Consider the following 14,495-nt stretch of genomic DNA (forward strand, 5'->3'; position numbering starts at 1 on the left):
TTCATGAGTGAGTGAATCCATCAGAGCATTTAATATATCTATATATAAGAACAGATTTCTCATAAAGTATTTACACCATTTCAGGTATTTATGTACAAATGTGCACTTTAATTCTTACAAAATATATTTACAGTTAACTGCATCAATGAAAAACACTTAGGCATTATTTAACCAATATATATGTATGTCATATTAGTCTGCTACAACAATTGAATACAGCATGGAACAAAACAGGAAGGCACAATCAATCTCTTATTAGGAGCTGCTGGTTTGGCTTTACTACTTTCCCTCACTAAAAAATTGCACCTTATCTTCAAGCTGCTCTATCAGTGTAAAATATGCTGTTATTAATAATTCTCCTGAAGTCCTCAGAACTGTAAAATGATATAGTACTATTTGTCAAACATTAACTGTAGCTTCTCTTTTTGAACTCTGATCTGTATTATGACACTTCAGAAAGTAAACAGTTGTTTGCTCTCCCTCATTGGCATTGCAACATCTAAATGATCATGAAAACTCTGGCCTGCCCTTTGAAAGCATAGTCACAAGATGCAAGATGCTCTGAGCTTTGGTCATATTTTTTTTTACCAAAAAAAAATTTCAGACAAGAGGCTTCTTAGTAAGCTTTGCTGCAAAAGAAACAGACAGTAAAAAATAATTTTTAATATTCAAAAGAGTGACAGTGTTATTTTTCTCAATGTAATGTAGCTCTTTAAACAATATAATTAGGCAAGGCAAAATCCATTTCTAATTTTGATGACAAATTTGAAGGTACATTGAAAATAAATCTTTTTGATGGCTAATTTGGAAGATAAATTTTCTCAGCCTTTAATGTTTTGAAAATTTGGTAGTGGATTAGGTTATATAAATCAAGTGGAGGTTATCTGTAAAATGCTACTTTGCATCATAACTCACTAATAGCAAAAAATTACGTTTGACTACTCAAACAAGTCCTGCTGAGTCCAATGGGACTTACTCCCAGGTAAGTATTGTTACATTGCAGCCTAAAACACCAGTGGATGTTGTAGAAACAGACCCTGAGGTGTGTTTTATGCTGCATTAATTATTTTGCTCATCTTTATATTGCATTGAGACCACACCAAATTCATGTGCTTAATTGATCCTCATTTAGGCCCTATTCACTTTTCAGCCTTTATTAGATGCCACCTAAGACAAGTGTAGGAACCGTTGGCACTCCAGATATTGCTGAACTACAACTCCTATCAGTCCCAGCAAACATGGCCAATGGTTAGGAATGATGGGAGTGTTCAGCAACATCTGGAGGGTCAAAGGTTTCCTATCCCTGCTCAAGTTTTTAGCATAAATGTTTCCCAGAACATTTCCCAGAAACTAAATAAGTGAATGCAGGTAGAAATCAGGTGCAGCTCTCACATGGCTGTGCACTCCTGAGAATCCTTGATGTAGTGACATCCCAAGAAGAGGAAAAATACTCATAAGCAGTAGCAGCCCATCCAGAAAGATGGCCCTAACTGCTTCTAATCAGTGCACATTGCAGGAAGAATCCTTGGGTGTGCTCAGCTCAGTAGGTCACAACTCAACAAGATTACCTTCTCAGAAGGTCATAACCATTCAAGATTGTCATGCCTATACAATATAACAAAATAATGAATTTTGACAATGCTAAAAATAATTTGTTATTAGGGAGGCTGAACTATAATCCTAAAGAAGTTGACAACAATACTTTGCAAGCAACATTTTAATTCACAGTGTAGCGAATCCATTTGGTATGTCTTCCAAACTTTGATAGGATTACGCCGTATTTGGATTGGGCACATGCATATACTCTATTAATGACCGATCTAGAACTCTTTCAACGAGAGCTTCTTCCACTATGCTTATATCCTGAAATAAGAAGGGAAGATAGTCAGACATGCAAGTAAAGCAAAAACAAAACAAAATCCTGCTTAGCAATAAAAGTAGTTCTATTAGGCTGCAACCGTAGTTGAACCGTTATTTAGACCAACACCTATGAGACCATAAGCACCAATCTTATCCATATCTAGCATCATCTCCCCTTGAGCCTTCCTTATCTACCACCCAAATTTAGATTTTCCTGCACTAACATTTCCAAGGAAAGCAAAACCATATTTGGATACAATTTCTGATTACCAATAAATATTTGCAAAGAGCTGCAGAATGTCAGTGAGATGTTTACTTCTGCTGCCCTTAAGTGCTAGTTTTTCAAGAGTGACTAGACATCAGGCATAAGGGTGACTGTATCAGCCCAATTCCAGCTTTCTACCTTTTGAGAAATTTGCACCATCAGGACAAATTTTGCTAACATAACAGCAAGACAGTCTGAGATGTTTGTTTCTACTGTTTATGTGATACCACCAATGATCTAAGACAAGAGGTTCTCTAGTGAATTACAGTACAAGAAAATCAGGGTTGGGCTAAGTGAATTATTATCCCATGCAATTATACTCTATGAATACAACTATAATATTCTTATTACACAAGGTGATTTCCTTTCTTGCAGAAATAGGCAAACAAGAAAAACAGAATGATTTGTCTAAGTTAGCATGGTTGCTTAATTTTTGTACTATGCACCATTTTATGTTTCATTGTATTTAATGTCATTTATTTCTATATTGGATTCCCCCTATCATATACTACTTACTGGAGCTTATCTGGAAGTGAGAGACTACAGCTCTAGACCTCTGGCTCTAATGTTTGCCCTAAACTATTAAGAACAATGCCTCTCACTTGCTCCCCCACACCCAAACTTGGTCCCCTAATTTTCTGGGAAACCTGTTGCAGTTATTTCAAAAGCATACTTAAACTGGGGTGGGTGGGGAAGGATTAGATCAGAAAGAGAGATTGGAACAACTCCTTCATTAATTCTTGGACTGGTATTCAGGAAGTTAGGCTTCTCTGCATGAGTGTAGCACCTTTGAGCTATTTGATTATTTCTCCACTGAAGTTTCTTAAGCTTTGTAACCTTTCTAATTCCCCAACCATGACATTCTTGCAATCTACATATGTCCTCATATGACTTATCAAGGAGATATGGAGGAGGTGGAAGTTGTAAATAAATGACTCTTAGCAGGGGGCTAGGAAAAACAACCAGGCAATTTACTCACTATATAGTCTTCATAATAGAACGTATGTCTGAGCTGAAGGTGCCTTAAGAAATTCCTGCTGCAATAACTTGAACCACCACCAGGTGATAAGCGACAAATCGGACAGTACTGTAAATAGTTCAAGGGGGGAAAATAAATGCACTAAAAAAGAAAGTGTTTTCACAGTAGCAAAAGAAATGATTATTGCTAAAGAAAGCAAAATCTCCATATCCTGAGTGACTAAAAATATATTAACTGATGTTTGTTACCAGTAAATTCAGATAATTCCTTGTTCTGTTTTGTATACAACTAATAAAACGCCTTGTAAACCAGTCTCTCATGCTTAGATGTTGTTGGTTTGCTTTGGGGGGGGGGTTGCATAAATGAGGTACACGTTCCTAGCTATGGAGTGCTTTTTTCCCCCTTGTGTGCTCTTTTTATGCTATCTGACAGAGCTGGCCCAGGAGGAGATCATGGAACTGACTGATGCTAAAAGGTTGAGTAACAGCAGCAGGGTCACAATCTCCCTTTCCCTCTCCCAGTTAATCCATCAGGGCGACTAAGGCTGATTTATTCTTGAAACCAATCCTGAGGCCGGACTGAAATGGGTCAAGAAAACTGATATCTTCCAATAATGCCTATAGTTGCACACTGACACTACTCTCTTGATCACCTTACCCAAGAGAGTATTAGCAACTGGTCAATAATTATCCAAAGTTGTCTTCTTTAGGAGAGATTGTATCAGAGCTTCTTTTAACGCCAGTTCTGAACCAACATAGTCACGTAGTCAACCTCTCTGGCTAGCTTTAATCAATGAAGATGGCATCAACTGAAACTGATCCCATAAAACTTGGTGACATGGAATACTGGAAACATCATCTGGATGTAATAGCAGCAAAGTCATATATTTTCATTTATCATATTTATTTGTCACTTACTACATAGAATGCCTTGAAGCAACTATCTATATCATCTATCTATCTATCTATCTATCTATCTATCTATCTATCATCTATCATCACCTATTAGTTGACCATAAATATGCATATTCTAGTTTATGCTGCTACCTAATATTTCAAACAGTCAATTGATTTAAACAACAATGCGGTTTGAACCTAAAAAAATAAGGTGTTTACCACGGCTCTCCTGTCAGATCTGTGGAAAGTGAGAAAATGATCCAGAAAATCTTCTTCGTCCAATGAATACTGGCAGAAAGGGCATGGATATCTGAAATCACATAAGGTACTATTTATATATTAGCTGCATTTTTACATTTTACAGATGGTGTAGTAGTTGCATATTAAAAGCCAATATATTCTAGAGCTGGCAACTGAACTGGATAGTGAGCCACTTTGCTCCTGCTAAATAGGATTCTGCATCAAGTCTCTCTCTACTGCAGATAGGATGGGGACATGATGCGAGTAAAGACTGTAGGCATAAAGTTATGGTTAAATATTGTGAACAGAGAACACTATGCTTTGCACAGTGCCTTCCTGTCTAACACATACAACAGAAATGGTTTAATTGTTTCTCCAAAATTAACCCCCACACACCCACACAGCACAATCAAGGATGCCAACAGTTTCTTCAAAGGTTGCTGAACATTGGAATTGGTCACCAGAATTACATTACAATAGTAGTCCTGCCCATGCACTGAATCAATATAAGTATTTGAAGCAGAATTCAAGGTACTTGTTTGACCTTAAAAGTGTGAATACATGTATAGCATTACCTATTTTCTGCAGCTGCAGAATTCCCTTGCCTTTGCCTAAGTTCAAAGTATGAGAATCTTACAGAAGTTCCACAAAGCCTTTTTGTTGACCTGGCATCAGTAGTTAAGATTTAGATTAGTATCTGCTAAATGATCTATGTTTGGTTTATTTAAAATGGTGAGTTATAATTTGATTTAAAACTATCATCATTCACCCTAAGTCACTTGGGTAAGGGAAGGCTAAGATTGTGAAAGAATAAATATATAAACCAAACTGAGAGTAGATTCTCCCACCATTATTTTATTAAGGTACACTTTACCTTGTGTCTGGGTATGCAACTTCCTGTAGGGGCCCATATTTCTCTATATATTGGTCACAAGTTCTCAGATGAGCTCGCATTTCACTGAGGAGCACCTAGATTCATTTTAAGAAACATTGTGTTAGTATTTTGCTGTACAGAATGCTATTCACTAGCAGACTAGCCCTAAAGCTTGTTTAGTAGACAGAAGTAGGTCACATTTAATTCCAACAAAATATGCTTAGGATTGTAGTTGGGTTGCCCAAATTCTCCAAGCGGAAGTGCCTTGTATTTCTTCATTCTAAACTACATGAAGTGATTCAATATGTTAAAATTCAACATTTACAGGTTAAATTGTTAAAAGGGGAAGTGATGGTTACCATAGTTTTCCTAAAGGTAAAGGATGCAAATGTAAGATCAGGATTTGTTAAATTGGGGATAATGTACATTGAGAATTCTATAGGCGTTGCTCCCAAGTAAATGTGCTTAGGGTTGCTAACTTCAAATCCCCATGCATTTCAGAATGCTTAAATTCATGAGGCAGAAAATTATGGAATGCCAATATTTATTTACCTGTGTTCCACATTCTGTACAATTTTGGTGTCTATTTTTCATCATCTTGGTAATATCAGTTGCTGGAATCCCTTCAGAAGGAAGAAACGCCCGGCAGTAGGGACATGTCCATGTGTTATTCCTTATACTTGCTGCAATACAGGAGTGGCAAAATCTAACGGAGAGATAAAAATAAATACTGTTTCCAAACAAACCACCACTTTAAAGAAAGCAATTTGAAAAGTCACAGTTATGATCACTAGTGAACATGACCTTATAGGAAGATTGGTTTCTACATCAGTTCTTGTGTTAATCATTTTGTTTACTTGAGAATCCCAATCTACAGGACCACTGATAAAGTGAGGCTACAGAAGATAGTGTGTTCTGTTATGGGGATATCTGTGCATTAGCTAAAGTTACTCATTAACATGCAAGCGCCTGCAAACTCTCCCAGGTATTAGTAAAGCACTATGGGAGAGATCAAGCACTTCAAGCAAACAAACAAAAAAGAGAGGTACCATCCAGCCAAAGGTTAAGCACTTTAATGTCCTGCTGAATTTAATGGAGAAGAGTAAATAAAAGGCATTTTTACTCATTTACTGAAATCAATGGAACTCACAAGTGCTTAACATCGGCTGAGCTGTGCCTGTAGCTGTTTCACTGCAAATACGGTATTTGTGCAAGATTCTGTTGTGCTAACCTGATTCACATATATACAAATAAAAAAGACACAGGAATAAATTGAGCATGTGCAGAGTATCATTATCCTTGGTTTGAAAGAGTAGTCGTCAGATACATCTTCAGTGATTATTCCCAGCTTCAGTCAGACATAAAGAGTACACGAAAATAAAGGTAGAGGACAGAAAGTTGAAGCCAATTACTTATTCATGAAATTATTGCACAAATGACGGGATGAAATCCAGTCTTCTGGATATAATCACATTGCGATGGCTATAACACCATGCACACAAGAGCTGACAGGGATATGTTTGACCAGTGGCAGACTGCCAGGAGTGTCCACATGGCTCTGGAGATAATGCCGGGAAAATGACTAAAGCTTTTACTGATGTTGTGTCTAAGCCTGAGCCCTTAAAAAAAAAAAAAAAAAAAAAACCTTTGGGGCTTCCCTCACCCCCACAGCCTTTCCTACCTCTGCGCAAGCTTAAAATGCAACAAAGTGTGTGGAAATACAGTAGAACCTCGGTTTGCGACGTAATCCATGTGGGAGGCACATTCGCAACCTTGCGATTTGGCGCTTATGCGCATAGCGTGATTTAGCAGTTCTGTGCGTGCACCGTAACCCGTTCCAGTACTTCCAGGTTCAGCGTGGTGCGGAACCCGAAAATGCATAACCTGAAGCATTTGTAACCCGAGGTACCACTGTAGCCTTGAATATTGAACAAAGTGTGTGACTAAGGAACTACACCAAATCTCAGTTACAGATAGGTAGCCGTGTTGGTCTGCCATAGTCAAAACAAAATAAAAAAATTCCTTCCAGTAGCACCTTAAAGACCAACTAAGTTAGTTCTAGGTATGAGCTTTCGTGTGCATGCACACTTCTTCAGAAGGAATTTTTTTATTTTGTTTTTACACCAAATCTGTTAGGTTGATCTGGGAAGTGCTGACATCAATGAACTAAGGGGTTCTTAGCAGTGCTCAATCAATACATAGTTCTGGGAAATGCTCTTTTTTAAAGAAGTTGGTTGCGTTAGTACCACATAAGCTTCCCTGAAATATACCTAATAAAATGTTCGTGCATACCGGTATTTGGCAGGTGGAGAAGATAAAAGGTGGGCTAGCTGTGGAGCAGCATTAGTTCCCTTACTCCCAGCAGCAATAGCAGCAGATGCTATTTAAACAGGAGCCTGAACAGTGCTTGGTGTGCCTTTTTTTTTACTGAAAACTAATCCAGGCTGGTGGCATTGCCTGTCAGCTTCGTCCTCTGCCTCAGTGCTGCTCTTGTAGAATTCAGAAGGAGGATGGGGACAAAACTAGAGTTGGTTCTGCCCATTACAGTGGCACCTCGGGTTGCAAACACCTCAGTTACAAACACTTCAGGTTACAGACTCCGCTAACCCAAAAGTAGTACCTTGGGTTAAGAACTTTACCTCAGGATGAGAACAGAAATCTTGTGCCGGTGGCATAGCGGCAGCGGCAGGCTCCATTAGCTAAAGTAGTACCTCAAGTTAAGAACAGTTTCAGGTTAGGAACGTACCTCCGGAATGAATTAAGTTCTTAACCAGAGGTACCACTGTATTGGCTCTGGCTTCACCTGCTGTTGGCCTCCCTTGTCTTCCAAGCACTTTGGGCACCAGGGCATCACTGCTCTGACCCATCCATCTACCGTATTTTTTGCACCATAACACTCACTTTTTTCCTCCTAGAAAGTAAGGGAAAATGTCTGTGCGTGTTATGGAGGAAATGCCTACGGGTGGCATGCCTACGGATTTTCCTCCTCTAAAAACTACGTGCGTGTTATGGTCGGGTGCGTGTTATAGAGCGAAAAATACGGTATTTTGGCACATCACCTGTCCCTTTCTGTGCCCTATCTCTGTCTCTTTCTCCTGCCACTGTACCTTTTGCTCCTCCATGACATATGCCTTGTTTGTGGCAACCCAGTTTCATCAAAATGCAACACAATTATTACTGCAGCCAGCAAAACCAATATGTGCAAAACAGTTCTGCATTTTCACCAATATGGACGCCAATGAGACCTATTCTTAACCAGTTGCCTTGAGGGGAAAGGCTGTTTCTCCTAGAAGACCACATGATATGCATGCCAGGTTCAATCTCTGGTGTCTTCCGGCAAGGTTGGGAAAGATTTCTGCCAGAAACTGAGAGCTGCTGCCACTCCGTATCAGCAATACAGGACTGGAAGGCCCAATGGTTTGACTCAGGATAAGGCTGTTTTCCGATGATCAGAAGTTGGTTCAATTTACTTCCATAAAAAGTTTGCAACAATGTGACTTAATTCATCCTTTATGTACAACAAAGGTAGGAAGAACAGGTAAAAGGGCTGCATTATTTTAGCCATTTAGCCATGGACACAGCCAGGAAAAGGCAGGGAGGGGCAGCTACCCCCCATCAAGCAAATCAATACAAAATACTTAACTAACTGAGGTTGCCCCGCCCCAGCATAAAGCCTGCCCCCCAACATAAATCCTGGCTACGCCCATGCTTTTAACTGAATAACAGTCTTGTTTTTTCACCCTACTGTCTACATTAAAGAAAAGTTGTGTTGTTAAGTTATACAGCAGAATAACATGTTGGATCTGTGATGAAAGTTTCAAAGGTTGGTTTCAGTGCAACCCTGACCAGGCCTATTCAGAAATAAGTCCTAATTATTCAGTGGAGTTACTCCCTGGTAAATGCAGTTGGACTGCAGCTTAAACTTGTTTTTTTTGTATTTCTCGTCGTCTTCAATCTGAATGTAAAACATGTATTTCATTTTAAAACAGCTTCATTTGGTTCCACTTTCTAGCCCATAAAACAGTTGGTGAGTAATGTATTCCAAACTGAAAAGGTGTTTTTAGCATCACTCTTGAAAAACCTTAGAAACTGAATCCTATGTACTGTATTGGCCCAAATATAAGCCGCACCTGAATATAAAGCCACACCTTTAAAATTCAAGGGGGGGGGGGAGAGAATACCTGAATAAATACCTGAATAAATGTGTCCCTAAGTAGATCCTAGGAAATGTAGTTTCTCCCAAGGGGTGTTTCAGTAGTTTCCCTTCGGCTTCTTGGATGTGGCACCAGAGGGAGGTGCGAAGAGCCCTATGTCTCTTCCCTGCTCCTGTTTCCCCTCAAATTAAGAGTGTCAGCAGCAGCCAGGCATGTGGGGCAGGAAAAAGGGATTTGGAGGGTAGGTAGGTGGGTGTGAAGGAAGGAAGGAAGGAAGGAAGGGGGTATTTGGAGGAGCAGGGAACAGGCAAGGAGGCTTATGGGGAGATAAGGGAGGGAGGCTTGGGGATTAGGGCTGCTGCTGGTGGCCACCAGTCCAAATTCAGACTGGCTCAAATACAAGCCAAGTTATTTTTTCACTTTTGCAGACAGGATGAGGAATAGAATGGCTTATTTCTGATCCAACCCTGTTTGAGGAGATTGGGGTCACCCATCACTGCTTTGCAACCTATGGTCAGGCCATAACCTTAGGGCTACATTCACATTGAACAAACACAGACATCTGTGCCTTCGAAACACGAAAAAATGTTGTGCTTAAAATACTTGTGTTGGCTTCAGGGCAAGTCCCATGGTCTGCAACTGACCTGTGCTTGGGGGAAGGCTTGGGAGCGGCGGGCGGGCTGCGTGCCGTTGCCCCGCATTCCCGGGCTGCTTCCTGGGAGGGAGCCTTGCCGCTTTGCTGGTGGCCTCCCCCCCTCCCCCCGACAGCTAGAGGGGTGCTGGGAGTGGCAGGAGGGCTGTGTGCCATGGCCCTCATTCCCAGGCTGCTTGGGGGTGGGGAGCCATGCCGCTTTGCTGGTGGCGTAATGTTGTGAATTTAAGCCGCACTTTAACTTTTCACTGTCAGAATTTGGGCGGAAAGTGAGGTTTATATTCAGGCCAATTCGGTATATTTATTTAGAAGTGGGTACTACAGAGTTCCATGGGGCTAACTCCTTAACTACCAACCATATTTGTGCATTTAAATACTAAGCTTTAGTATTCCACCATTCTTTGGCCTATAGGTAATGTTCTTCATTTCTACAAACATGGGCTTAAAATTGCTCATGTGAGACTTTAGACAGATAACAAGTTCCTGCTAATGTTTTGTTTTTACCTGCAACATTTCTACATGTACTGTAAAGGAAATGCTGCCATGGGCGTTTTGTTGTACTAAGTAAGGATTAGTCGAGCAAACTCAAATCCTTCTCCTCAGCCATAGCTGAAAAGAAGTTTTATCTTAGATTAATCCAAAAGGAAAGTTTCATTGTGGTTTCCAAACACGTGCAAGGTTTTAAACAATGAACCCTAGTTAATAAGTTAAGCAAAGTTAGAGAGAGTTATACAATTTTAAAAACCTACTTCTTGGGTTACATCCATCATTCTGAACTTGCAAATGATATTTACAAAGATCAAGTGCAAGTGCCAGCTGTTTATATGTATCTGAATTTGCACATAACACAGAAGCAACACAGAGGCATACCATTCAACTGTAGCTGGTAGACTATCCACCTTCTTGGTTTAGGGTATCAGACCTTTCAACTTTTTTAGTATACAGGACTGACTCAAGATTTTTGCTGGTTTTAGCAGTATTAAATGAAATGTCCCTGTAGGAAGTAACAATGCACCGCAGAATTCCTTGTAGCATTGCATTGTGAATTAGCGTTGTTGTTGTAAACTTTGCTGTCTGGTCTTTGACCTCAATAAAGATGGATTGATTGAATTAGCTGTTCCAGAAGAAACACAAAATTGCACATTTGTTCATTGTTTCTGGTATGGCAGCAATTCAGTCCTCTTGAATAATTCTGCTCCAAGCAGCTGCCTTGTTTCACTATTTATTGGTGCCAGGATTGCTACCACATACATTGAAATATGCAGATTTATATATTTTAAACATGTATGTAGGTGGGTGCTACAAAAATGTGCAACAATACAGGTCTTAGTCAAGTTACAAGCTCACTTCTTAAAATGGCTTTGGAGTGAAGATTTCTAAATCTTTTTTATTGGGGTCTGCCAGACACCAAATTCCATCACCCCATGGGTTGTTCATACTGTCACTCCATCCATTACTCCACCAGAAAAATTGGCTCCAGAAGGAGAAATGGTGGCATGCAAGAACAGTAAATAAATGAATAAATACAAGTGTGCCTAGTTTGTATGACTCATACCAGGCAGGTTGAGACAAGATGGCCTGAACAATTTGGCTGGCAAAGGATCTGTACTTGATTGAATCAATCTGTACTTGATTGAATCAATCTGTACTTGATTGAATCAGTGAGAGGGGGAGGAATTGTAGCTTGTGAGCATGAAAGGCATTCACAACAGTCAAACCATGGGATGGCTCTTACATCTGAACCAGGCCCCCAGATGGAATGTAAAGAAGACACAAGCCAAGTGCTTTTCCTTACAAATTTGTTCTTTGTGGTATCCAGTCTTCACTAGGGAGTAAAAATGGTGGTTTTGACATATAAAAAAGCTATTCTGAACATGTTTTGGTTCTTGCCTGAATATCTCCCACTGAATGCTTAACAGCATGTGCACAATTCAAACATTTTAGTACTGTACAGTTAAAAAAGTTAAACAATGCAATTGTGGCTGCTAATGATTCAACATTTAGGCCTTTCCTTTAATATAGAAAGAGGCATCTATACATTAATAACAATGTCTCAACCTTGTATGTGCTTGACCTAAATTTGTTAAGGAAAATAAATTTTAGTCCATCCACAGGCAGGCATGGGGGGCAACTCTGATTTTCCTATTCCTACATTGGGAGAACTCCAATATTTTGGAATATTGACAGTGAACAGATTTGCACCAATATTTGCACCATAGAATCATCGTCATCGCTGAATAAAAATATGGGGGAAGACTTTCCAAAACTGGGAGTGTTCCTCCCTTGTTTTAGAATATCATGGTTTTTTTAAAGAATTTTTTTCAACCAAAGTTTCTCAGAGGAAATGGTGGTTGAATTTTGCTATTAAAAATTTACAAAAAGGATACTTCTAAGAACTTGGGATGCTTCCTTCTCAAAATATACAAACGAAAGAAACATACTGGTATTTTATACCCACATGCATATTAATTTATATTTAAGACATATCAGCACATTGAGGACAATGCAATTAAATGGATCCTTTGTTCCTTGATAAAATAGAATGCAAGCAATTCCATTTGGGGCAAGTTAAAACAGGCCCAGAAACTCAAAAGAAATCTCCAAAAAGTATGTGGCACTTTTATAGTGCTTTCAAGTTTCCAAGCACATCACATCCATTCCCTTGTAATTTTTTCAACAATTAAGGTATTCACATCTTGATAGAAGTGTAGTGTTGATCATTGTAGTGTAGATTAGAAATGTTTGTACTGGCTCAACCACTACACTACACCAGCTCACAAATCTAAATAAATTCGGATTACACATCACTTCTTCCCCGACCCAAATATCTTACTTAAAGCTTGTTTTCCCCAAAATATTAAAGGGAATGAAGAGAAAAAATAACGCATCTTAACGAAGGTACAGCTTTTAATGCCAGTCGCCTAGATATCGGATTCTGTTTCTGAACTGAATTCGCCGCGTGCAAATGTCAAGTTAAATTACTTGTTCGTGCGCTAACTTGGATCAAAGCACACACTCTTTCTGTGCTCGCATCTTTAGCATTACCACCAAAAAAGCTCGTTTTATTATCGCATCCCAAACGGAGGCCAAATACCCTTTCTTAAAAAAAAGAAAAGAAAATTAAACGCAAGTTGGTTGGTCCCAGCATAAGTATGGAAAGAACTGCAGCTAACAAAGTCGCAGCATAAGTTCAGACTTCTCGCATTGCAAAGAATGGGGATTCACTCTCCCCACCCCCGGCCTGAGCCAATTCCGGGAGGGAAGTTTCACTTACACGTGGCCGCACTGCGTCCTTACGGGCTGGTGGAGCACCTCCAAGCAGATGGAGCAGTCAAAAGATGGGACTTGCGGCTGCTTCTCCTCTTCTGCTACCTGGAGAGGGTTGGCCACCTCCCGACTGTCGCTGCTTAACGCGGATCCCATCGCCTAAACTTTGGCACTCCTGGGAGATCAAGGCTATTGGCGCCGGCTGCAACTGCTGCGGCCGAGCGCGCAACGCGCTATGAAGCTTTGCAGCTGGAATTATTGTCTTGTATTGCGATTGCAGGATTTCGCCTTGCAGCAAAAGGAAAGCCGCGCGAGCTGCAGATCTCCCGTTCCGTGCAACGAACTCTCCGAGACCACGTTGGGGGCCGTTTGTGGCGGTTACACTGGCGACACCCTGCAAAAGCATTATTGGCGGATGCAGGACCAGTCCAAGCCGGCGCGAGGAAACCTGACACCCTGAGCCGGACAAAGGGGGCCAGCTAGCCAATCGGTGGCCTCGTTCGCTGGCTGATGCGCTGTTTTCTTTCTTTGACCCTGATCCACAGGGCAAGTCCCATGCATGTTTACTCTGAAGTAATCCCCATGGTGGCCGGCGGAACTTAACTCCTCTGTAGGAAAACGAAATAGGCAGTTCACTGTCGAGCGCGTCTCTTAGGCATTCAGAAACACTCTTGCAGACTCGTTGTAAGATCCTAAAGCAAGAATAAACATCTGTATCATTAATCTGTATTACTACTACTACTACTACTTTGGTAAAATGAAAACACATTGCATCGGGATGCGTTCCATTGAAATTTTTCTTTTATAATTTTTAAAATTAATTTACAGTATAACAAATATCACATCAAATAAACATTAAAAAAGAAAAAGAAAAACCTTACAATATTGTTTACACATTCAATAAAACATTCAAATGTGGGATTTCTCAAATCCCTTGACTTCCCTCTGCTCCTTCTCCTGGTTCCATTGTTTCATCATTAATTCATGCATGTCTGTGTAATGTTATTCATCTTATTGTATCCAATTCTATCTTTTATCATCGTATTGCAAATGTTTCTTAAAATCCTGCCAATCTGTTAACTTGTATACATCGCTTTGATATACCGGTATATGCAATAAAAACTTCCCATTCATTTTTAATTTTGTTATTGTCTTGATTTCAAAGTTTCTCCATTAATTTAGCCATTTCCACGTACTGTATTCCATTAATTTGTTTTGCTAATCTTCTTTTGGCTTTCCATTGAAATCTAAGAGAGCAGATGCTAAAGCAGCACCTGCACATTTATTGAGATTTAGGGGGCAACCAAG

General features: G+C 39.9%; 1 protein-coding gene across 2 annotated transcripts; it reads right to left on the reverse strand.

Moving 5' to 3' along the window:
* Positions 1-87: 87 nt before the first annotated feature.
* RNF125 (ring finger protein 125) lies at positions 88-13,786 on the reverse strand. 2 transcript variants are annotated; one of them, XM_081873730.1, is made up of 6 exons: positions 13,195-13,786; positions 5,667-5,820; positions 5,115-5,209; positions 4,220-4,310; positions 3,105-3,212; positions 88-1,863 (listed from the first exon to the last, which is right to left on the reverse strand). In XM_081873730.1, exons 1-6 carry the CDS (start codon positions 13,341-13,343, stop codon positions 1,771-1,773), a joined length of 690 nt encoding a protein of 229 aa, XP_081729856.1. In that variant the 5' UTR covers positions 13,344-13,786; the 3' UTR covers positions 88-1,770. The 2 variants fall into 2 exon arrangements, with proteins under 2 accessions (XP_081729856.1, XP_081729857.1); XM_081873731.1 differs by lacking the exon at positions 13,195-13,786 and adding an exon at positions 5,919-6,675.
* Positions 13,787-14,495: the final 709 nt, after the last annotated feature.

This window comes from Podarcis erhardii (genome assembly GCF_964252035.2).
Source record: "Podarcis erhardii genome assembly, chromosome: 8".
In the NCBI taxonomy this organism is placed as follows: Eukaryota; Metazoa; Chordata; class Lepidosauria; order Squamata; family Lacertidae; genus Podarcis; species Podarcis erhardii.

Coding starts and splice junctions, on each gene's coding strand:
- RNF125 (XM_081873730.1), bottom strand. CDS start 13,343: ATGGGATCCGCGTTAAGCAGCGACAGTCGGGAGGTGGCCAACCCTCTC. Junction 5,210..5,666: donor GTACAGAATGTGGAACACAG/GTAAATAAATAT, acceptor AAATGAATCTAG/GTGCTCCTCAGTGAAATGCG. Junction 1,864..3,104: donor TCTATTATGAAGACTATATA/GTGAGTAAATTG, acceptor TTCTTATTTCAG/GATATAAGCATAGTGGAAGA.